This window comes from Nicrophorus vespilloides, unplaced genomic scaffold (genome assembly GCF_001412225.1).
Source record: "Nicrophorus vespilloides isolate i.1.1-1 unplaced genomic scaffold, Nicve_v1.0, whole genome shotgun sequence".
Taxonomy (NCBI): Eukaryota; Metazoa; Arthropoda; class Insecta; order Coleoptera; family Silphidae; genus Nicrophorus; species Nicrophorus vespilloides.
This window is the reverse complement of record NW_017097363.1, coordinates 1,112-25,643: the sequence shown is the minus strand read 5'-3', so window position 1 is coordinate 25,643 and position 24,532 is coordinate 1,112. Positions and strand designations below refer to the sequence as shown.

The 24,532-nt window shown below is 36.7% G+C and overlaps 2 protein-coding genes across 2 annotated transcripts; one reads left to right on the top strand and one right to left on the bottom strand.

Moving 5' to 3' along the window:
• Positions 1-1,675: 1,675 nt before the first annotated feature.
• On the top strand, positions 1,676-18,820 carry LOC108559913 (C3 and PZP-like alpha-2-macroglobulin domain-containing protein 8; the record flags this gene model as incomplete). The annotated part of the gene is made up of 13 exons (XM_017917299.1): positions 1,676-1,804; positions 1,888-2,066; positions 5,661-5,778; positions 6,097-6,242; positions 6,724-6,951; positions 7,574-7,805; positions 8,259-8,409; positions 14,235-14,390; positions 14,470-14,691; positions 14,825-15,038; positions 15,092-15,933; positions 15,987-16,485; positions 16,538-18,820. Coding segments are annotated over 13 exons (4,284 nt in total), but the record flags the coding sequence as incomplete, so codon positions are not given.
• A 2,730-nt stretch (positions 18,821-21,550) lies between these two features.
• LOC108559914 (elongator complex protein 4) lies at positions 21,551-23,128 on the bottom strand. The gene is made up of 6 exons (XM_017917300.1): positions 22,935-23,128; positions 22,831-22,866; positions 22,646-22,764; positions 22,128-22,592; positions 21,839-22,076; positions 21,551-21,776 (listed from the first exon to the last, which is right to left on the bottom strand). The coding sequence occupies exons 1-6, from the start codon at positions 23,035-23,037 to the stop codon at positions 21,694-21,696; spliced, it is 1,044 nt and encodes a 347-aa protein (XP_017772789.1). The 5' UTR covers positions 23,038-23,128; the 3' UTR covers positions 21,551-21,693.
• Between the last annotated feature and the right edge of the window lie 1,404 nt (positions 23,129-24,532).

The window sequence follows — 24,532 nt, the reverse complement described above, 5'->3', positions numbered from 1 at the left end:
TCATGGACCCCCAAATTGTTTTTTCGCTGTCATAGACCCCTTGCAGGTTGTCATAGACCCCTTGCAGGTTGTCATAGACCCCTTGCAGGTTGTCATAGACCCCTTGCAGGTTGTCATAGACCCCTTGCAGGTTGTCATAGACCCCTTGCAGGTTGTCATAGACCCCTTGCAGGTTGTCATAGACCCCTGGGGTCGATATAGACCACTTTGGGAATCACTGCTCTGGACTATTGAACATGAGACTAAAACACCCCTGGGGGTCGATATAGACCACTTTGGGATTCACTGGTTTAGTTGGTCGGTTTAGGAGGAGCTTGCAAGTTTGGGTTGTTTTCTAAAGGGGGTGGACGAGTAGGTGGCGGTAATGGTAATAAACGGGGTCGAATATATTATTAGCAGCATCTTCGCGCAGTAACGATAACCGGGTTTAGGTAGCTGAGATCCTTCTTGCGTTAATTAATTGCTTAATTAATTCCCCGCGCTCGGGCGCTGAGAAGAACGCCACACTCTACGCTCATCCACTGCCTTTGCATCCTCGAGGATTCACGACACGCCCCATTACTGTTACAACTACTACTACTACTACTAAAGCTGTTACTACCATCACTGCATTACTTCCAGCTCGGATTTAAAGAGTGAATCCCCTTGTAAACTGATCATCATCAAATTGAAGTACTTACAACGTTATAAATGAGCCGTTTATTTTGAAAATGACTTAAGTCCATTTTCAACATTTTATCAAGTTGCCACTTGTGACATTTATAATTTATGCTGAACTGTCAAAAAAAAATGAATCGGTATTGAAATATACTTAGTACATTTGAAAATTTTATATCACCTGCATTTTCAAAATAATATAAATACTGAAAATCCTAATTTTTAAAGTCACCTAAGTCCACTTTTTAATAATTTAAATTACGTTTTGATATTAAATTGAAATTTAACAAAATAATATTTAATTTAAAAGAAATTATTAAACCCATGGGAAAGGATAAAATAACAAGATTTCTTGATTCTGAAAGTGAAGAGGAATTAAACTCGTACAACAGATTTAAAAAAAAAGAAGGAGAATTTTAGAAGTTCATTCTTCAACAGTGGAAGTGGAAGTAATTGAGAATGAGAATTTACAAAACCTTCAAAGAAGGATTCAGAGAACACAGAAGTGGTACTTATATTCAGAAAATTCGTAAAATTAAACGGAATTCAGGGAAAAGATACGATACACAATCGGGAAAAATTATTCCTGTTTTTCAAAATGAAGATAACTTGTTACTAAATGTATTTCTATTATCTAAAAATGTAATTTAAATGTTTTTTTTTTCTTCTATTTTTTAAGCTATATGTAATGGACTTAAGCTCTTTCACTTTTTGTAACAAAACAAATTTTTATTTTGAAAGTGACCTTTGAAAGTCCTTTTAAGGTAAGCAAGGTCATATTATACACTTAATAATAGCGATGTATAAAATTAAATCCCTTAAATGCGATTTAACATTGCAAGTCAACCAATATATCTTACGTATATTTTTAATTTTGTAAAAACGCAAATTAAAGATAAATGGACTTAAGTCACTTTCAAAATGAACGACTCAAATATAGTTTTGTTATATAATAACATATAAAAATAATAGCATTTAATTGAATTAATCATGAGGTACATTTTCTGTAAATTTATAGGCGGAATTGGTGTCTGTGGAGAGCAAAGAGATCGAGAGTCACTACGTTTTAGCCAGGGAGCCGATCCACAAATGGAACTCATCTTCGGACTGCTATCTTCTGATCGAGGGAGTGGAGCACACGCTTCAGGTGACAATATCAATCCTCGTCCGAGACACAAAGGGGGTTTTATTCATTACACTGGCTCTGCCTTTGATTTGAACGGGTTGCAGCCGGAAGAGGAAGCGCACGTGTCCATTCTGTCCACGTGTCCGTGCGAGAGGGACCTGCATTACGTAATCACGACGGACGGCCGCGTCACGGACTGGGCGCAGCGGCGATACGAGGATCCGGTTCCGGTTCCGTCGCCGACCATAACGCAGCTAGGATCCATCTGCAGGCTAAACTTTAGGTAAGAATGTTGTTGTACGAATTGTACCTCCATCCGTATAGCCATTACGAACTAATTGAAAGGTGGCCGCATTCGAGTCACGCGCGACCTCCCGAAAATCTCACTCCGGTCAGCATTCCGCAGAAGTCTTTGAAGGCTGAAAAACTGTAGGGTCGGACAGAAAACGTGGGGGAGGGTTGAATGAGAAGAAGAGAAAAAAACGTATATAAATGATGTAAGGAAGGGAAAATGAGGGACGCACGTGAGACGCGTTTGAAAACAAACGCGGCGTGACCTTTTTCCATCCCGGAACTAAACTGCGTGCACATTCTGAGCGCGACCGGAAATAGAACAAACTGGGGAAAAGGATGAGGGGGGTTTAGGGGGAGGTTTCGGGAAGAGAGAGGAAGCGATGCGAAATCCGCTGGGGAGGCGAAAATATATATAAAAAAAAATACAGGGTGTCTTGGAAACAAAAAAATAATATATTGTCGTGTCCCAGGGTTAAGAAATCCTTGGACACCGTGGATTATCTCTTAGTTATGTCGTTGCGGAGTCTTAGAGGGGTTTATGAATATTAAATGCAATATTCTTAATTAACTTTATTGTATACATCGGAGTTTTATTGAGAAGTCAACTAAACAATAGTTGATCTCAGGTGTTATTAACTAAGAGTTACATTCTCCTCTTAAGTTAGTGTTTATGAAGTAAGTGCTCTTCCTTGGACTCTCCCAAGTAGGACTTCTTTTTAGTTCGACCCCTTAGCTAAGACTTCTTCTCTATTCGCTCCCCTAACTAAGACTAAATTATATAATACAGAAATGTGTTCATTTCAAAAAGGGGTTGCGTGGGAGGTAAGGGTTTGACCTTGTAGAAAACACAAGTGTTTCTATATCTAAGTTTTATGATCCTGCCCAGATATTTAGGGGCGGAAGAAGGCTGTTAAATGGTGATGCAATAGACGCAACTAAACGATTTAATCGTTGGGAATATTCCACAAGTTATTTTAAATAATCACGTACAAGTATATTTGATGGATACATAAAATATGATTTATAATAATTAAGAGGAAAGTCATGGCCCTAACAAATATACATATTAGTTATACAATAGATGACAATAAATTGGTCGGCCACGACAATATATAGATACATAATTCTTTACTTTTGTTATATAACATCTAATATTTTTGAACATGAAATGTCTTAGTTTTTACAACTTTCCTTTGCTTATGAGTTGAAATATTTACAAACATTATATTTTAAAGGTTTCAATATTTACGTTAATAAATTCTTCTCAATTGAAAATAGTTGCAATATTTAAATAATAATATAGAAAATTTCACTGAAATTTGTTTACAGTTTTCTGGACACCCTGTATATATATGTGATATATACGTGCACTGGGGAAAAGGTATGCGGGCGGAAATATCAAATACGCTTCATTAGGCCTCGCTGCCTCTCCACCCCCTTGATCAAATTATTACTCTTCTATATATATATATATATATATATATATATATATTTACACACACAAACGCATACTTTTTTTTTCCTCTCCGCGCTTTCATTTCATTCCCAATGAATTGGAAAATCATGCTCGCCATTTTCCACCTATATTTATGATAATTCGCTCTGTCAGAGAGGGGTTGGAGAGGCGCTCGGTCGTAATCAAGCGCGACTGCGACCGCCGCCGCCCCCCAAAATGTAACTTGATTACGACGCGGTTGATCTCTCGCCCCTAAAAACACTGGTGATCAGTCGCCTTTTAATTCATTCAATTTTTGCCAATTACCGCATCAATTCAACATCGCTATAAATGCTTAAACATCACTCAATTTATTGTTTTTGTTTGAAAAACTACTTCGGATGTAATAGAAATGAATAGTTGACTACACAATCGTCAAGTTAATTCTCATGTAGGAAAGATGAAGAAGTTTATGAGATTGCGATGAATACGAATTGAGGAAGAAATAATTTCTGCACGTTTGCTTCTTCTTTTTGGCGGGCGGGCGTGCTGGAAATCTGCAATCCTCTTACGCAACGTGCACCGAATACGCGAATACTGTTTGTTCGTGTTTCCGAGTTAAGCTTCCTCCATCCGAGCGGGCTTTGAGAACAAGTGAAATGGAACAGAACAAGAAGCAAAAGAAACAACAACAACAACAACATCATCTGAAAACGAAAGAAAAAGTATTCCAATTTCGTAACAAAAAAAAAAAAATTAATCCTGAGCAGACACGTATGATTATTATTTTTGTTTTGTTGAGTAACAATTTGGACAAATTCCAAGTTTCCATGAAAGGATATCATTGGGAAGCGAAAAAAAAAAGCGTTATTGCCATGGTGTTTGTTATGTTTATTCCATTTCACTGTTGCTATGGTAATTCATGTTTTCATTTGTTTTTCGGCCTACTACATTTCAATATTGTTTCTGTATACAAAGTATACAAAAAAACAAGCAAATAAATATGACAGTTTCGAATGCGGTATTAATTGTATATTGCGTACGTCGGTAATTGAAATAGCAATTTCCAATCGACCAATCCGATGTATATATATATGGGTAGAGTTCAAAATTATTAATACGAAATTCATTACGCTAATTGACTGCGCGCTTTCATTGAAGAAACACCGGAGAGCAAACGTAATCGATTTTCGCGATTATGGAAGTAATTTCATTAACTTTAATACGTTTGTAACGGAAGGGGAGCATCAATGTTGCTTTCTATTAATTTTCTGATAGAGAATTGGAAAAAGTCTAAAAGTGTGTAATTCATTTGAAAGTCTACTTCAAACAGTTTTCAAAGCAAGCATTGAATCGAAGAATTTAAAAAGGAAATTATTATTGGGAAATTTAAAACGTCGTTGTTGTTAAATGAAATTGTTTACTGATTTTTCATTTTGACCATTGTCGGAAAATTACTGCTAATGAGTGTATTTTTTTTGTTGTACGGCTGTTGGAGCGGGAAATTTCGGTCAGGGAATGGAAATTTACACACGAGGCGCAGTGGAAATTTATGAAGAAATTTGGCAGACGCATTTTCGCGAACGCTCGTTCTCTCTCCATTTCTTTTTTTTTTCTTCTTAATTGAATTTCGCTTCTTGGCGGATCTGCTTAATTACTGTCTGCGAGAATGACTTTTCCAAGGGACAAACTTTATTGCACGGGTCCAAAAACGTTTCTGCTTTTTCTCTCTTCCAGAAAATATGTTCCTGCCTTTTTTTTCGTGTCCTAGTTCGCACCCTGCGTTGCGGTCTTTTCTTGTCGTTGTCGGCTGTGTCCGGGGTTAAAGCGTCTTTGGGAGCATCTGGTGCAGCCGAAGTCATCCAAACCAGACATAAACAACGTCTGTCGTCCGAACATGCGTTTAGAATCACTTGTTAAATTGAAACGTACCCCAATCCGGTTTGCTTGCAGTAAATTTGGGAAATTGGATTCTAAATTGCAGATTTAATTGTTAATTCTTAAATTAACAATTGTAAATTCTATTAATTATATAATAAGAATATACAAGTCTTAAGAGATGTCTTATTGGAGATGTATCAAAATTCTAATTAGTGATTTGATTGCAGCTGAATTATTATACATATGTTAAATGTTTGTTTGTTGCAGTTTCACGGTGAAATCGGTGATGGCTCCAGTCAGTCAACTTCTTGTCTATTATATAACGCCACTGGGAGAGCCGGTCAGCGACGTGATCAGCTTCGACGTCAAACTGCTTCACAGACAGGTGAGCGAACATATCAAATATTCCCGCTTCGATTAGCGTTCCCTTTCGCCGCTAATTGCTTGCATAATTGATGCATCGCATTAGAAATTGATTGACCGACTCGACTCGACTTTACCATCGAAGATCGAAGGGAAAATGGACCAATAAAGAAAGAGCTTAATTCGATTCAATTCGTCTCTGGGCTTGTGTCTCTTCTAGGGCGCGATTTAATTAAAAATTACTCTCTTCTCGTCATGATTAATCCCCGGGGAGTGTTTGAACTTCCATCAAATATTTGCGTGTGTGTGTGTGTGGATCTGTACGTGTCCTTTTCTGCAGGTGTACGTGATGATGGAGAATCGGGAGTGGTGGCTGCCCAATCAGCCCCTTGACCTGGAAGTTATCGCCGAACCTTCGTCCCTCGTCTGTTTGCTCGGCGGAAAGATCGGTGCCAATAGCGACATCAAGTTCGATCCCAGAGTCAGGTAATGTCCATCCATTCATCCATACACCTATCCATCCAGAAACTTGGATATACGCTAGATGCACTCTCAATATTGCTTCAATTTTCGTATCCACAAACAACCACTAATTACATCCTTTTTTGATCAAATCCAGAGTGTCATAAAAAATAACTGCAGTTTATTATTCAATCTTATTTCTTCTTTTATAACTTATTTAATGAAGTTTTGCATCGAGTTTTGCGGAACGATGAATATATATATATATAAAACTTTCGTCCTTAATTAATTAATTATTATTATAATCTGTTTAGAAACTTTTCAACACTGAAACTATTAAACACACTCTCGACGCGGCATTATCCCCCCCTTTCATTAATTATACATACATTAACAAAGTTCCAACAATTTGATTTATTTAATATTTTCTTCTCCAACTTCTTGCAATTGCTGCAATCAATAATCGTTTTGTCTTATGTTGTTGTTTTTTTGTTTGTTTAATCAGTGAGGAGAGAATCCCCAACAGCGAAACGGGAGAAGTGGATTTCTTGGAAGCCGGCGTGTCCTTCTTCCAGAGGCAATGCATCAAGCGAGATTCGGGAATGTCCGCCGTGTCCTACAGGCAGCGGGGATCTGGTGCTGGACCCGCTTCTGGCAGACGCAGGCCGCCGGAGAGCCTCGTCGGCGGCGCACCCTTCGATCAACTGTGGCTTTGGAAATGCTTCAATTACACGTAAGATCAATTCAGATTTAGTTAACCCTTTCAAGCTTATACCAGTTAAATTATGTTGGTATTTTCATTTGCATCTGTTGGGTTAATAGAATCCCAGAAACGATGTCTGTTGGGACATAATTTATCCTGAGCAGACACGTTTAAACAAAACATTATTTAATGATCAAACTTGAAAGGGTTAAAATCTTCCAAAGAGCAGATTGTAAATCGGAATTTATACTGCAAAGAGGTTTTTGCAATTATGTTTTATTACATAAGTATTTTACGTGATCATCACTTGTACAGACTACATAATGTTTGGTGTTAACTGTGGGTGCTTATCCACATCCATTCGTTTCCGGGCTTATTATTTGCCGACGTACATGGAATTGGATTAAATGCAGGAAGTGGTGCGAAATTGGCGCAGTAAATCTGGGAGTCGGGATTATGGAAATTTTCAAATTAATTGTACTAAATTTTGCGTTTGCTAACGTCTGGAATCGTCTATTACATAATTATAAGATATACAGTTGAACAATGCGTCGTGGATAATGAAGGACCTTAACATTATTTACGAAAGTTACTTGTTACTTGTGATAATACTTGAATTTTGCTTCTTATATTTTATTTTTTTTTTGCTTAGATCGGAAATCGCTTCATCCGGAATGAGTATAATGGGACCGCAGGAGGCGGGAAGATGGTCCCTGTGGGCGCTGACTGTGTCGAACAGCGGTGGCCTGCAGTTTTCCGCCCCCGTCGCTCTGAACGTGTTCCGACCACTTCAGGCCGAATTCCGGCTTCCGCCGACTCTGAGGGTCCGCGAAACGCTCGAGGTCGACATCAAGATCGGCAACAACATCAACTCCTGCATGGACGTAAGTGGATGATGATGATGATCCGTCCTCGATATCGATTCCAGGGATAACCGATTGCTCCTCCGCCTCCTGCCTCCCCGCAAACTTATATAATAAAGAGTTTACGCCGGGGACGTCGAGGCACAAAGGAACTCGAGTCCTTAATATCCATTACGGCGACGGAGAAGGAAAAGTTACTTTATTTTTGCCCCGGAACCGTCGCTTTGCACATTTCTTAATATGTTGCGCGCGTTAAGGGAGAGAACTTTCTTTTCTCTCCTCTCCTCTTCTCGTTTTTTATTTTATTTTATCCCTCTTCGGAAAGTGTTTGTGTTTTCCTTCTTTCACATTTTCAAAGCCCGATCGCCTCATCGAATGAGCGGAGAAGCCACTACAATTTTAAGTATCTGAAAGGAGGAGGATACAATCATCCCGGCCTTTACGTGCTCTCATTTCTTCTCTTCGTTTCCGCAGATAACGGCCCTTTTGGCCCTCAGCGAAGGCGCACAGTTCCTGAGTAACGGCCTCCTCTACGTGACCGAACGTCTGCGACTTGGACCCCACGGAGCCACATCTTTGGTTGTACGTCTTCTGGTAACCACGCCCGGACTCAAAAACATGACTGGTAAGTGCAATTGATCAAATAACATTTTTAACTCATGAACTAAAATTCGGATGTAATGCGATTGGTGGAAGCTTGAAGCTTTAATTGGGCTGCTAACTAACGGACTATTCCTAGGTAGTTAAGAAGTTTTAATCCGAAGATTATAATCCTCAAAATTAGAGCCGATGAATTTGCAAAGCTAACATTTCATGTTTATGCACTAACAAAGAACTTATGTCATAATAATAGTAATTACCTTGTGTATGGAACGAAATGTTGAAACATAATCAATAGCAGTAATAAACCGGACATATTATTAATGATATCCAAGAGATGATGGAAAGCCCTTAAAGATATGAGAGATTATTAATGGTTGTACAACGTTTACAGCAAATACTACAACCGAAAATGAATCTTCTCTAATAAATTATCCTCATCGATTGAAAATCTGATAGATTTTCGAATGAATTGACCTTTTTGAATCGACCGACGGCAATTAGCAACATCAAACATTCCCGCTCGTTGTCTATATCATTAATTAAACTGCAGCTGCATCTCGCATTTCCTGGCCAATTAGATGAGGAGAAAAGGTTTCGCGGTCGGCGCTTTTGCCAGCGTCGAGAGGGGTTTTCCGTTGAATTTATTTTGCTCCAGTAATTTCGGCTCGAATTTTCCTTCCTCTTCGCCTAAAATCATATAAATTCCCGTTGATTTATGTGCTTTGCTTTCGGGATTCCGTGCCTTTCTGACTGAACAGCAAACACCGATACATCATATAGATTTTTCCACCGAAAGACGGATGTTCCGGTTTGACTCTAGATTTCACGTATGGAATTTTGAATTTAACCCATTCGATTTTTATCTTAAAAGTTAAAATTAATGCTAAATTAGATTTGATTATGTTGGCTTTGTCAGATGCGACTAGAAATTTGAACAATTTAAGTGAATTGAGTGTAGGAAGTTATTTCTTAGACAGAAAGTCGGTATCAGCGAATATTGCTGATAAATTTCCTGCGCGAAATGGAGTGAAAATTCCAATTTCCTCGTTTTTATTTCTGGGTGGCAGCTATCGGTGGAGCGTCGCGCACTCTCGCCGAGACGCATTAAAGTCTATTAGCAAACAAATAAGAATGAAGGAGGAAAACTAGCCGAGATGAGGAGAAGAGCGGAAACCGCGAAGGAAATGATTATGCAAATTTGCAGAATTATTAAAAGAGCGCGCGCGCGCGGATTATTGTCCGGATTTAATTAAAAGCGTTTTCAATTTCCGACTCGGCGAACTTCTTCCTTCCTTTTTATTTTTTCCCCTCTTATCATTCTCTTGCTCTTTTTCATCCTTTTTGCTTCTTCCATCTCTGCACTTAATTTCGCCTCCTCGTACTCACGGCCTCGGTAAATTAAACATAAATTACGTGAGGATGAATGTCCGGCCGTAAATTTTGTGCGAGAGGGGTTCGTGGTGGCCGCACGACTAAACGGCGTAAGGTCAGACCTGGGTCGACATCATCTCAGCAAACCCACCCCAAGTCCGTCCACCGCCAAACCAGAAACTTAATCCTCCGGCACAATTCATCCGAACCTGATTAAATTCACGCCCATACATCAAACCCTAACAATGGACAAGATAAACTCGTCGAGGGAAAGCAAGGGATGTAAATATGACGCTACAAACGTTGGAAAAAAGCTTAAGAACAATAAGTTTTGGCAACTTTATGTGCACTGTACACCTTTTCAATTCTATTTCCTCCCTGCATCCACCCTCTTTTTCTTGCTTCCTCCAATCCATCATAATTTAGGATCTATCATATCCGGTCCCGTCACTCGACTCGAATTTAATGCGCCTACTCTAATATCTCGCTCTCCATGATACCCAATCACTCATCTATCCGCCCAACATGATTACGTCTGCTACATCTTAAGATCATATGTCTCTTGTACGAATCGATCGATCTATAATTTTCAATTCATTTTAATTCTGCAATAGCAATAGCCTGGCAATTTGCATCCGCACTCGCGTCTACTTAATGTGAGTGTTTCAGTGGGACGGTTGACTTCTTTTGTACGAAGAACGCTTAGCGCATTTCAACATTTCAGTTTCTTCAAAGAGAGACGGCCTTTTGTTCGATGCTGGGAATCTGGGGCGCGCATTATGTAATGTCTCGGCGGTGGAACATGAATTAATAAACAACACGCGTAAATCAGCTGGAACGAGTTTATCAAGAAGGGAAATCCTGTGCGTTAAACTAGAAATAAATTCGGTTCGTGTGTTTGTGGCAGAGTCTTCAGAATGACGAAACGGTTCTGGAAAACTATCAATTCCCAAATGTAATGTTGCATAAATGATGTTTGATTAGGACCTACACAAATCCGGTTATATAATCAGTGTTTGATACGATTACAGCTTGAAATGAGTACAATTTATTGGAAATTTTGAAATTCATTAATAAGAAAAGGTTTTTCATTTAATTGATTTACTTTTTACATAAGAATTACTGAAGTTACTTACAATGAATGAAAGTGAAAAAAAAAATGGGTTTATATAACAAAAAAAAGTGAATTAAATGAAATATTTTATAATTTCTAAAAGATACTTTCTGTAGTTTTTTTTTTTGAATATATAAGTTTTTTTCTTGTAAAAGGCTATTGATTTCCTAAAGATGTGTTTCTATAATTTATTATATAAAAACTAATTAAATTTCCAGTTATTTTAGAAGATTTACAAATTTATGGGAAATTTTGAAATTCATTAATAAAAAAAAGGTTTTTCATTTAATTGATTTACTTTTTACATAACAATTACTGAAATTACTTACAATGAATGAGAGTGAAAAAAAAAATGGGTTTATATAACAAAAAAAAGTGAATTAAATGAAATATTTTATAATTTTAAAAGATACTTTCTGTATGTTTTTCTTTGAATATATAAGTTTTTTTTCTTGTAAAAGGCTATTGATTTCCTAAAGATGTGTTTCTATAATTTATTACATAAAAATAAAAACTAATTAAATTTCCAGTTATTTTAGAAGATTTACAAATTAAAAAAAAGGTTTTCCATTTAATTGAATTACTTTTTACATAACGATTACAGAATGTAATAATATTGATAGTTAGTTGATAGCTAATGAATGAAAGTGAAAAAATGGGTTTTTGTAACAAAAAAAGTGAATTAAATGAAATATTTTATAATTTCTAAAATTTTTATACTTTCTGTAGTTTTTTTTTAATATTTAAGTTTTTTTTCTTGTAAAAAGCTATTGATTTCCTAAAGATGTATTTCTATAATTTATTATATAAAAACTAATTAATTTTCCAGTTATTTTAGAAGATTTAGAAATTTATACGAAATTTTGAAAATCATTATTAAAAAAGAAAGGTTTTTCATTTAATTGACTTACTTTTTACATAACGATTACAGAATGTAATAATATTGATAGTTAGTTGATAGCTAATGAATGAAAGTGAAAAAATGTGTTTATATAACAAAAAAAGTGAATTAAATGAAATATTTTATAATTTACAAAAGATACTTTCTGTAGTTTTTTCTTTAAATATATAAGTTTTTTCTAGTAAAAGACTATTGATTTCCTAAAGATGTATTTCTATAATTTATTATATAAAAACTAATTAATTTTCCAGTTATTTTAGAAGATTTAGAAATTTATACGAAATTTTGAAATTCATTATTAAAAAAAAAAGGTTTTTCATTTAATTGATTTACTTTTTACAAAACAATTACTGAAATTACTTACAATGAATGAAAGTGAAAAAAAAAAGGGTTTATATAACAAAAAAAGTGAATTAAATGAAATATTACATAATTTCTAAAAGATACTTTCTGTAGTTTTTTTTGGAATATATAAGTTTTTTTCTTGTAAAAGGCTATTGATTTCCTAAAGATGTGTTTCTATAATTTATTATATAAAAACTAGTTAATTTTCCAGTTATTTTCTAAGATTTACAAATTTATGGGAAATCTTGAAATTCATTAATAAAAAAGAAAGGTTTTTCATTTAATTGAATTACTTTTTACATAACGATTACAGAATGTTATAATATTGACAGTTAGTTGATAGCTAATGAATGAAAGTGAAAAAATGGGTTTGTATAACAAAAAAAAAGTGAATGAAATGAAATATTTTATAATTTCTAAAAGATACTTTCTGTAGGTTTTTCTTTGAATATATAAGTTTTTTTTCTTGTAAAAGGCTATTGATTTCCTAAAGATGTGTTTCTATAATTTATTATATAAAAACTAATTAATTTTCCAGTTATTTTAGAAGATTTACAAATTTATGGGAAATTTTGAAATTCATTAATAAAAAAAAAAGGTTTTTCATTTAATTGATTTACTTTTTACATAACAATTACTGAAATTACTTACAATGAATGAAAGTGAAAAAAAAAATGGGTTTATATAACAAAAAAAGTGAATTAAATGAAATATTTTATAATTTACAAAAGATACTATCTGTAGTTTTTTTTTTGAATATATAAGTTTTTTCTAGTAAAAGACTATTGATTTCCTAAAGATGTGTTTCTATAATTTATTATATAAAAACTAATTAAATTTCCAGTTATTTTAGAAGATTTACAAATTTATGGGAAATTTTGAAATTCATTAATAAAAAAAAAGGTTTTTCATTTAATTGAATTACTTTTTACATAACGATTACAGAATGTAATAATATTGATAATTAGTTGATAGCTAATGAATGAAAGTGAAAAAATGGGTTTGTATAACAAAAAAAAGTGAATGAAATGAAATATTTTGTAATTTCTAAAAGATACTTTCTGTAGTTTTTTCTTTGAATATAAGTTCATCTAGTAAAAGGCTATTGATTTCCTAAAGATGTGTTTCTATAATTTATTATATAAAAACTAATTAAATTTCCAGTTATTTTATAAGATGTAGTGTAAGTACAAATGTAGTGCGCGCTGTCAAACATGCTATCTATCAATTTGAAGGCGTATTAAAAATAATTCACTCGCAGAAAGTTTTGGAAAAAGCTATTAGAAAGTTTTCTCGTTTAACGAGGTTTTTCCCGGAAGAGTGGTGAAACCATCGGACTTTTAATAGCGGACGGTGATTCTGCAAATTCTCTCAAAATTAATTATACCTAGAAATTGGTTTACTGCACTCTTTTATTACCTCGACTCAATAGAAATAGTATATAGGAGAGCAGCAGCTTCAGATATTATTTAATAATAATAGATAGATGATTTTTTTTTTTCCCCGAAACAGAGAATAATTCGTGAAATTAATCGGTCGTGGAATTGCTTTGGTAAATTTCCTTTCTGCTGCACGCGTGTTGGGTGTGTGTGCAAGCTGGATGATGGAATGCGGCTGGGATTGTTCCGGTTTTAAGCTGCACTATATAATTTTTTTTTCTGTACCGTCGGTATTTCCTCCGTTCGTTTTCGTTTTATCCGTTTTCTGGTTTTTTTTTTTTCCATAAAAGCTGATATAATTTAGAGTGTATGGTAGAGAGAGTTGGGATGAAAAAGGATTAAGTCGAGCGAGATTTTAAATTTCGCTCCACTGTGTGTGTGGATGTATAAATTAGCAAAGGGATCTGCGAGAGGAAATGGTCTGTTCCGCTTCGTATTTTATTTCCATCCCTCTGCAGAACGCAGACAGAGAAAAAAAAATCTATATGTAGGAGGAAATTTGGAAATGAAAAAATGAAATGAAGCCTTAACAAGAAAAAAAAACGTTCATCACCTTTTATTTAATTCTTAAAATTTACATTTACCATTGCTTTAGTATATACACTTAACTTTAATGTTTTTTTCTTTAAGAAACTCTCATTGATTTTATTTATCTTCCCTTTTTTCTTTGTTTGCAGTTGAGGTGAACGGATACAGCAGTCCTTCGTGCGAGGGTTCGGAGGGCGTCAGCAATTCCTCTTTGGCCGGGGCGGTTGTGAGATCGGCGACCGTGGATGTACGACCCGAGGGTGTCGTTAGGACGGACACGGAAAGCGCTTACTTTTGCGCAAATGGTAAGTAATTCCCCGTACACCTATCTTCTCACACGTCCCTTCATCCTCTAAACACCAAATCTATATCTCGCTTTTGCAGAGAACATGCTGATCTCCACATCGGACAGTTTCAAGTACGAATGGGTGGGGGCGCCGCGGAACCGCGAGGGCGTCGTAATTGAATTGAAGGCGGGCGCCTCGAAGCGTCCCGGCCCGGTGCACATCGCATTGGCAAACACTCATTATCCCGGGGATAAAATGTATAGGATAACGGTCGGCGATTCGGAGAACTCCATCAGCTGGATTGGAAGAGGCAAACACGGTAAGGACGTGCTTTCCAACCAAAACCCATCTTTTTCCATTCCACCATCTCGGGTTTTTCTGTTTTGTTTGAGCTCTATTTATTATTCTTTGGCCTTCTTTCCTTCTCGAAATTAATTGGAAACTGCCATCAGATTACGGCGTGCAGCTGGTGACCGCGCAGACACCGGCTGTTCTCTCGCAGGACGACTGGAGGACTTTCTGGATCACCTGGGAAAAGAGCTCTCTGGAATTCGGTAGAGGATCTCTCTTCCACAACGACACTCTGCTCAAGTGGAAGATCGACAAGAAATTGAAGATCCAGAATATCGGGTTCGCATCCTCCTGGGGAAGCCTAGCAGAATTCCGGTAAACAAATTTATTAATTCACTATAAAGTTTATTTACTTTTTTTTCTTGCAGTGTTTGGAATTTCAACGACGAGTCCGGATTCTCTCAGGTACTCCACTTGGATACCCCACGATCCGTCGTTCCAGGCTCCGAAAGCGGTGAGCTCGTCATCTCCGGTGGATTGGCTCTTCCCGCTCTCCCCAAGAAGCACCGACCTAGCGGAGGACTCTCCGACACTCTCTCCTCTCTGACAACTCTTCTGAGTTTATCGCACTTCGGACTGAAGGCCAACGAGAGTTTACGAGAAAGCGCCTACAGCAGATTGCCGGGACAGATACAAAATCTCCTTTCGTTCCGCAAACTGGACAACTCTTTCAGCGAGCACCAGCTCCTGGACAGTCACGAGGCTACGGTAAAAGTTCTAGAGGCTCTGACCAAAATCCAAGCGCACTTTAGCATCGATCCTGAGCTCATCCAAAGTATCAAGCGATGGGTGCAACTTCGACAAGAAGACGATGGAAGTTTCTCGCCTCTTCACGCGGACGTCTCGTATCCAAGCGGGAATTTCAGTAGGAGTGTCCTTGACGAGGTCATGGAGATGACTGCGGAGACGGTGATCGTCCTCTTTGAAATCGGCGTTGAAAACGATGTTGATGCTGAAACATTGGTTAAAGCGAAAGTGTTTTTGGAGAACGGTTTGCCGAAAGTCCAGTCTTCGGAAGCCGTAGCTGCGGTGGCTTTGGCTCTAGTATTGGCAAAGAGCGCGACGGCCAGTTGGGCTGTGGAGAGATTGAAGAACGCTTCTACAACGGAGGACGGAGAGTTCGGTTGGCCTCACGTAACGCCGAAACGCGATGCTGCGGATTGGTTGTACGAATCAGAAGCTGGAAGAACGCTTAAAGAACCCATCATAGGTATTTAATCTATACTTATATTCTTATAAGAAAATTTAATTATTGCTTTGCAGCTACAGTGGAAGACTACAAAGCTTCGCTCTACGCTCTGACAACATTCTGCTTGATCGGAGATCTTAAATTCGCGGAATCCACAGCGAAATACCTCTTCTACAGATCGCACATGCTGGATAAACACGTTGAGCTTCTTTACGATGCGGTAAAAGCGTTCGCTCGATACGACACTTTGGTGGACGACAAGAGAAGATCTCTGACCATTTCGTTGGCTACTTCCGGGATGGAACTGACCGATACGCTTGAGCTGAAGCCTGGAAGAAGCGCAGAAACCATCCTCCATCTGCCCAGTCTTCCAACGAAAGTCTTCGTTTACGCAACCGGTGCAGGGTGCGCTACAGTTCTTGGAAAAACCACCTACTCCAGCTACACAGCCAAAAGCAGCACCGAACTATTAGATATTTGGTCCGCGGTCTCCGAAGAGATCCTTCCGGATCGCAGCTCGGTGGAAGAGATCGAAGGAAAATCACCGATGCTGAAAATCAAGACTTGCTTTAGGTTGTATCCACGTAATCCTTGTATTCGACTTCCTTAATTTTGGGATTTTCAGATGGAAGCATGCGGAAAAACCTTCCGGGGTGTTGAGGATGGAGGTGGGTCTGTTCTCTGGTTTTGAGCCGACGCCTGTTCCACCTCAGGTTCTCAACGAAGACGCCGGAGAAATGCAGCACGGCCACAACGCAAACAACCTCTGGTTCACGTTCGCCAACGTCAGCGGAAACTGTCCCATCTGCGTGCAGTATCTAGCGCACAGCATCTACGTGATCTCTTCGTTGCGACCGGCGCATGCTAAAATCTATCCGGCGGAGCGCGAAGATTTAGCGGCTGAGGTCTTCTTCCACACGCAATCCGATAGTTCATTGTTGAAGGGTATAACAGGCGATGACCTCATCACCTGGTTCGGAAAGAACTCTACCGTTGGACCTGAAGTCAAGGTGCCGTGCACTTGCAAAGACGCCTGCACGCAGAAGACTCAAGTTCCGGAGCTTAAAGAGGATTTAAGCGTGACGACTTACACCATCAATGTGGACAGCAACTCCATTAGCAATTTGAGCCACGTCGATCGATTCCTGATCGAGCCAACAGCTGTGGCCGCAAATACAAGTGAGATTCCCACGAACGACACAACGATCATCTTTACAAAAACCAGCGACGATCTGATCCTGCAAGAGAATCTTATTGATGTGCAGGGCGAAACTCAATTGGAAAGCTTCGTCAAAAGCACGCAACTTCCTAAGAAGGTTTACGAGCGTGAAATCAAGAAGGTAACTAAACCGCAGAAGAAGAAAGTTACTGAGGTGAACAACAATACTGTATTTGTTACTACTACTACTACTACTGTTGAAGTCACCAGTGAAGCAGAAGAAGTTAACATAACGGATTTTGCAAATTATACAACCTCCGAAGTGTCTGTTACCACTGAGCTGGAGACGACAAGCAAATTGAACAATGTGGAGAATCAATTGATCGTTGATTTGAACGTTTCGCCTCCGAAACACGTCAACACCGAGAAGCTGCAGATTCCGGATGATCTGTACGAGAAGCGAGATGAAGAGGTATCAGAAGAACCGGCAACGTTCGCTCCGGAAAACAAGAACGACAAGTACGTCCTTCTGGACAAGGAGGATCTCTGGGGAATGCTCAAAGAGGTCGTCGACGATGAGATCAAAAAGAAGAGCAAGATTGCGCAGCAGCTGCGGAAGCAGGGATTCTCGTAGGCGCCGCAACTTGGGAACGCATCTGTAAATAACATTGTGCCAAAAAAAACGAAGAACAAGAAAGAAGAATCGATTCGAAAGTAGAATGAAAAGGGCATTTTCAAGATGACGAGAAACAACAACACAAAAAGCAAAAAACATTATAAGAAAAGCACACCAAAACTATAAGCTAGGATTAATTGAAGAGTTAATATTATTGCACTCACAATTCACTCACGTTCCCGATCGTTTTTATGTGTGTAATATAAGATGTAAATAGATGAAGAAAAAGAGATATTAAATCCGCCCAAAATTGCCCCCACATCGTGAGAGGAGTATCTGTGCCAAAAAAAAAATGAAGAAGAAGGAAAAACGCTTTACTTTACGTTTATTTTTGAACCTTTTGATCTTCTGTACTACCTGAGAGAGAGATAGAGTTCAGATTTGTGCGAAGCAGCAGAAAGAAACGCCAATCAATTGGACATCGAAATTTTTCTTACAATCCACGAGGACACAAAATTCTGGCGCGTTTTTTTTGCTAAGTCATATTAATCGTTGTACGAAGACGTTTTTTTTTTTGCACATATTTTGTACATACGACGTATGAAAAAAGGATGGACTAACTACTCTTAATAGTAATCTCTCAATCTGTATCTCTTCGAGCCCTTGTTCCGTCACGTTATTTCGAGTAATACTGAATAATTCTAAATAATGATAAAGAGAAAAGATATATATGTGGAAAGATATATTTTTCATATGTAAGGAGAAAGAAGCACGTCTTGTCAATTCAATAATTATTATTATTATTATATGTAAAAGAAGAAAAGAGAATGGAATGAAGGAAGGAAGGAAGGAAGGAAAGAAAAGGCCGTTTTCTTTAGGTTTCAGAGTCAATCATTTACCAGTAGGATTCGATGATCGTGTAGCAACGTTGTAAATATAGTTGATTGATCCAGTGTTGATTATTGATTAAAGATTGCGAAGAGGAAATTGCGAGAAGAGGACGCGCGTTTTCGATTGAATTGTGTGGAGAAGCAACAGGAGCAGAAGAAGACATAAGAAACGCTTGTAATTGATTACTTAAATTTATAATATGAATAAGCTCAAATCGTAAATCGATAAGGAAATATGAAGAAAGAAAAAAAAAGGATGAGAAGGAGGAGATTCATTAGGTAAATTATATAAACTAATAATTAACGCTAATTTCCCTCCCATTTGAAGAGCAATATTTTTATCTCTTAATTTCCTCACGACATTTATGTACTAATATACTAATATACAATCCAAGAATCCTTTGAGGCTGACCGCTACACGTTACGTAATTATAAATTAAAAATATATTAACAGTAAGATTAATGAAAAAAAAAGTTAAAAGTAAACTTAATGCGCGCGCTATATCTACAATTTAGCAGGCTCTATTTTATTATATTGATGATGATGATGATGTTTGAGATGAACACACGACAACAGTATGATCAGCAGATGAAGAGTAAAAGAGAACATTATTTATGTGTTATTATTGTGATTTATTTATTTATTTGTATTACTAATTACAAAGTGAAACTGTATTTCATGTCATATCAATGTTATAACAATTTAAATCTATTCATTTATGATTGAATTATTCGAATAAATTGAAGGAATAAAAATGATTGTTTACGCGATGCACATCAATTGCCATTTCATTTACCATTCACCATTCAATCCACCACCGAATCCTTTCTTTAACGAAATAGTTTATTGAGTGAGAAATTACTTGGAAAAACTTGGTACATTTGGTGCAAGAAATGGTACAAGAACTCTACTGTCCACCATCTCTTCAATGAACGTACAATTACCAACTTCCATACTCTCTCTTTTGGCGCAAAATCGTCCAGAAATTCTTAAGGATTTAGCCAATTTTGTATTGACCACGGATACTTCCTTACAAAATAATTTGTTAATCAATTATGAAGTCACCATTACAGCTACAAACTAATATTTATGCTTATTTTAATCTGTGTATATTCAATATCAATATCCATGTGTAACATTCTTCTGTGAGCTCATTTTTACGAAAATACAGGTCATTTACGAAGACGTTTTTTTCCCAACACATTTGTGAAATACCAAAGTTTGTTAATCAATTATGAAGACACCATTGCAGCTACAATCTAATATTTATGCTCATTTTTATCAGTGTATATTCAAGATCAATATACATGTGTAACATTCTTCTAGGAGCTCATATTTACGAAAATACAGGCCATTATCTAACACGTTATTTTCCCAACTCATTTGTGAAACACCAAAGTTTGTTAATCAATTATGAAGACACCATTGCAGCTACAAACTAATATTTATGCTATTTTAATCTGTGTATATTCAAGATCAATATCCATGTATAACATTCTTCTGGGAGCTCATTTTACGAAAATACAGGCCATTTTCGAAGACGTTATTTTCCCAACTCATTTGTGAAATACCAAAGTTTGTTAATCAATTATGAAGACACCATTGCAGCTACAAATAATATTTACTTTAATTTAATCTGTGTATATTCAAGATCAATATCATGTGTAACATTCTTCTGGGAGCTCATATTTACGAAAATACAGGCCATTTTCGAAGACGTATTTTCCCAACTCATTTGTGAAATACCAAAGTTTGTTAATCAATTATGAGAGACACCATTGCAGCTACAAACTAATATTTACGCTCATTTTAATCAGTGTATATTCAAGATCAACATTCATGTATAACATTCTTCTGGGAGTTCATTTTTACGAAAATACAGGTCATTATTTAACACGTTGTTTTCCTATTTGTTCCACAAAGTGAATATGTATGTTCGGTTGTCTGCACTTTAGGCGCAAAATAAATATCACATATTTTTATGACCGCCAGCGCCATCTGTCAGCAATATGTCAAAGGTTGTAGTTCAGGCATTTTGGCGCTGCATAAAAACCATTTCGTTAAAAACGTTCTAATTTAAATAAACAAACATATAAACATGGTGCATGAACAAATGTAATGTTATTACTTCAGTTTAATCATTTAAATGCTAATTAGTTTTCGAGTTATATGCATTTTAATTAATACAAGCAGATACATCTTTCGGAATTTTCAGGAAATAGTCTGTATGTGTGGTTGCAAACTACGTTATTTTAAAAACTCATTGGTAAAATATCAAAGTTTGTTAATCAATTATGAAGGCACCATTGCAACTACAAACTAATATTTATGCTTATTTTAATCTGTGTATATTCAAGATCGACATCCATGTATAACATTCTTCTGGGATCTCATGTTTACAAAAATACAGGCCGTTTACGAAGACGTTATTTTCCCAACTAATTTGTGAAATACTAAAGTTTGTTAATCAATTATGAAGGAACCATTGCAGCTACAAACTAATATTTACGCTCATTTTAATCAGTGTATATTCAAGATCAACATCCATGTGTAACATTCTTCTGGGAGCTCATGTTTACGAAAATACAGGCCGTTTACGAAGACGTTATTTTCCCAACTAATTTGTGAAATACTAAAGTTTGTTAATCAATTATGAAGACACCAGTGCAGCTACAAATTAATATTAGCGCTTATTTTAATCCGTGAACATTCAAGATCAACATCCATGTATAGCATTCTTCTGGGAGCTCATGTTTACGAAAATACAGGCCATTTGCGAAGACGTTATTTTCCCAACTCATATGTGAAATACCAAAGTTTGTTTATCAATTATGAATACACCATTGCAGCTACAAAGTAATATTTGCGCTCATTTTAATATGTATATATTCAAGATCAATATCCATGTGTAACATTCTTCTGGGAGCTCATTTTTACAAAAATACAATCCATAATCTAAGACGTTGTTTTCCTATTTGTTCATCACAGAGAATATGTATGTTCGGTTGTCTGCACTTTCGACAGGAACCAGCTAAATGAATGAGGCTCTTCCTAGAGGGAAGAAGCAGACGGAAGAATCATTTATTTACAAAATACGTATATATAAGTAAAATCATTAAAATTCTAAGAGATGTTTGGTGCTGCTTCCGCATCCCAACTGTGGAGCTTCCTTCTTGTTCGATTCATCATCACCCAAATCTGCAAAAAAGTTACCAGTTACCAATGAAGAAACGATAAACCTTGATTAAATCCAATTCAACCTGGTGGCAGATGAAGAGTTTCAATCGAAAACTTTTTCTTCCTCAGTTTGAAGGTGAACTCGACGGAACCGGGATGCTTCGAAACGAGCGTATTGATCGCTGCAATCTTGATGAAATGGAAGAACCCGTTGTAATCGGCGAGACTCTTGTTGCGCTCCAATTTCGTTCCAGCGAACGCCTGCAGTCCCAACGCGATGTCCGAAATGTAAACCAATCGTTCGTCGAAAGCCGCTTTCAACTGAAATTATTCAATTAGTAAAATAATTATGCGACAATTCTTTGGGATTACCTCTTCCGATAAATGCGTGGGAATCGTGATCATGGCCACGGAAAAGCTTTTCCTCAGCAGCGCCCTCAAATAATACAAAAACTTCTTCAGATTCGCGACGCTTCCACCCCAGAGCGGCGTCCCGAGCTGATGCAGACCTAATCTGAGGACATTCTTCGTCGCCAGATTACCGGTCAACAATACATTATCGCCGTCGAAGATTCTGGAGCGAATGTCCATCAGAAGTTCGTTGTAAGGATCTTCGTCGACGTTCACCACCTCCTTCAGGAATTTCACGTCCGCCGTTGCGGTCAGATCCTTCGATATGCATTTACTCAAATCGTAATAGTGACCGAACGATGATTTGATTTGCTTGTCTCTGGTCGGCAGATGTTGGTAACGGAACGCTATCGACATTTTATTGTTACCCATTGGATTGTTAACATCCTCAACGTCAGTGTTGGTTTGTGCAGGCAAAGAATGAAACTGAAATTATTCTGATTATTAAAAACAAATAGGATTTAAATAATGCGCCGCACCAAATCTTCTTGGGGGTCGCACTCCAAACTGGCTATGTAACTGCTGTGCTTGTTGACTATACCCTCGGCCAGGAAATATTTCATCATTACTTTAGCGTATGAACCTTGCGCATCCTCCTCTATCATTCAAAACAAACAATTTCCATTAGACAATGTTATGATTGTGAAGCTCAGCTCTTAGTTACCAATTAGGACTATTCCACCAACAGGTACACCGCCTCCTGAAAAGTTTTTTTTGTTTTTTTTTGTATAAATTATTTATTGAATCGCAAAGGTTAACCTATCTCACCTAATTTCTCATCCAAAGCTGGGATTCCTGTGGATACAAGCAACTGCGATGAAGCAGGATTGATTTTGGTACCTGCAATATTCAGAGTCGCCCTCTTCTCCATGTCTGCTTAAAAATATAAAAGAACTTGTGCTAAATATAAAGAACTTGTGCTAAATGAAGAGTAATAACAACAACATTGGGCACATGTCAGAAAGTTTATTGATGCGAATAAAGTTGCATAAGTATAAAAAAAATCTTTATCATACCTTTAAAGTTCTTTGTCTTCAGAAAACATACAACAGCTATGGTAGCTACAAACCTGTATTTACACTCATTTTAATCTCTCTATATTCAAGATCAACATTAATGTCCAAAACTCTTCTGAGATTGGGTATATACGAAAATACAGACCATTTACGAAAACGTTCCAAACTCATTTGTGAAATACCAAAGTTTGTTAATCAATTATGAAGACACCATTGCAGCTACAAACTAATATTTATGCTCATTTTTATCAGTGTATATTCAAGATCAATATCCATATATAACATTCTACTGGGAGCTTTTGTCTACGAAAATACAAGCCGTTTACGAAGACGTTATTTTCCCAACTCGTTTGTGAAACACCAAAGTTTGTTAATCAATTATGAAGTCACCATTGCAGCTACAAATTAATATTTACTCTCATATTAATCAGTGTATATTCAAGATCAACATTCATGTATAACATTCTTCTGGGAGCTCATGTTTAAGAAAATACAGGCCATTTGCGAAGTCGTTATTTTCCCAGCTCATTTGTGAAACACCAAAGTTTGTTAATCAATTATGAAGACACCAGTGCAGCTACAAATTAATATTAGCGCTTATTTTAATCCGTGAACATTCAAGATCAACATCCATATCTAACATTCTTCTGGGAGCTCATTTTTACGAAAATACAGGCCGTTTACGAAGACCTTTTTTTCCCAACTCATTTGTGAAATACCAAAGTTTGTTAATCAATTATGAAGACACCATTGCGCTCATTTTAATCAGTGTAAATTCAAGATCAACATCCTTGTATAACATTCTTCTGGAAGCTGATGTTTACGAAAATACAGGCCATTTACGAAGATGTTATTTTCCCAACTTGATTGTTAAACACCAAAGTTTGTTAATCAATTATGAAGACACCAGTGCAGCTACAAATTAATATTAGCACTTATTTTAATCCGTGAACATTCAAGATCAACATCCATGTGTAACATTCTTCTGGGAGCGCAGAATATACACTAGATTAAGATATGAGCGTAAATATTAGTTTGTAGCTGCAATGGTTCTCTTCATAATTGATTAACAAACTTTGGTATTTTACAAATGAGTTGGAAAATAACGTTTCGTAAATGGCCTGTATTTTCGTAAACATGAGCTCCCAGAAGAGTGGGAATAACTCTTATACCATTTAAAATGGTAAAAATTTAGTGTGATCTTGAATATACACTGATTAAAATTGAGCGTAAATATTAGTGTGTAGCTGCAATGGTTCCTTCATAATTGATTAACAAACTTTGGTATTTCACAAATGAGTTGGGAAAATAACGTCTTGCGAAATATGGCCTGTATTTTCTTAAACATGA

Coding starts and splice junctions, on each gene's coding strand:
- LOC108559914 (XM_017917300.1), bottom strand. CDS start 23,037: ATGGAGAAGAGGGCGACTCTGAATATTGCAGGTACCAAAATCAATCCT. Junction 22,077..22,127: donor CCACGCATTTATCGGAAGAG/GTAATCCCAAAG, acceptor GAATAATTTCAG/TTGAAAGCGGCTTTCGACGA. Junction 21,777..21,838: donor AACTCTTCATCTGCCACCAG/GTTGAATTGGAT, acceptor ACTTTTTTGCAG/ATTTGGGTGATGATGAATCG.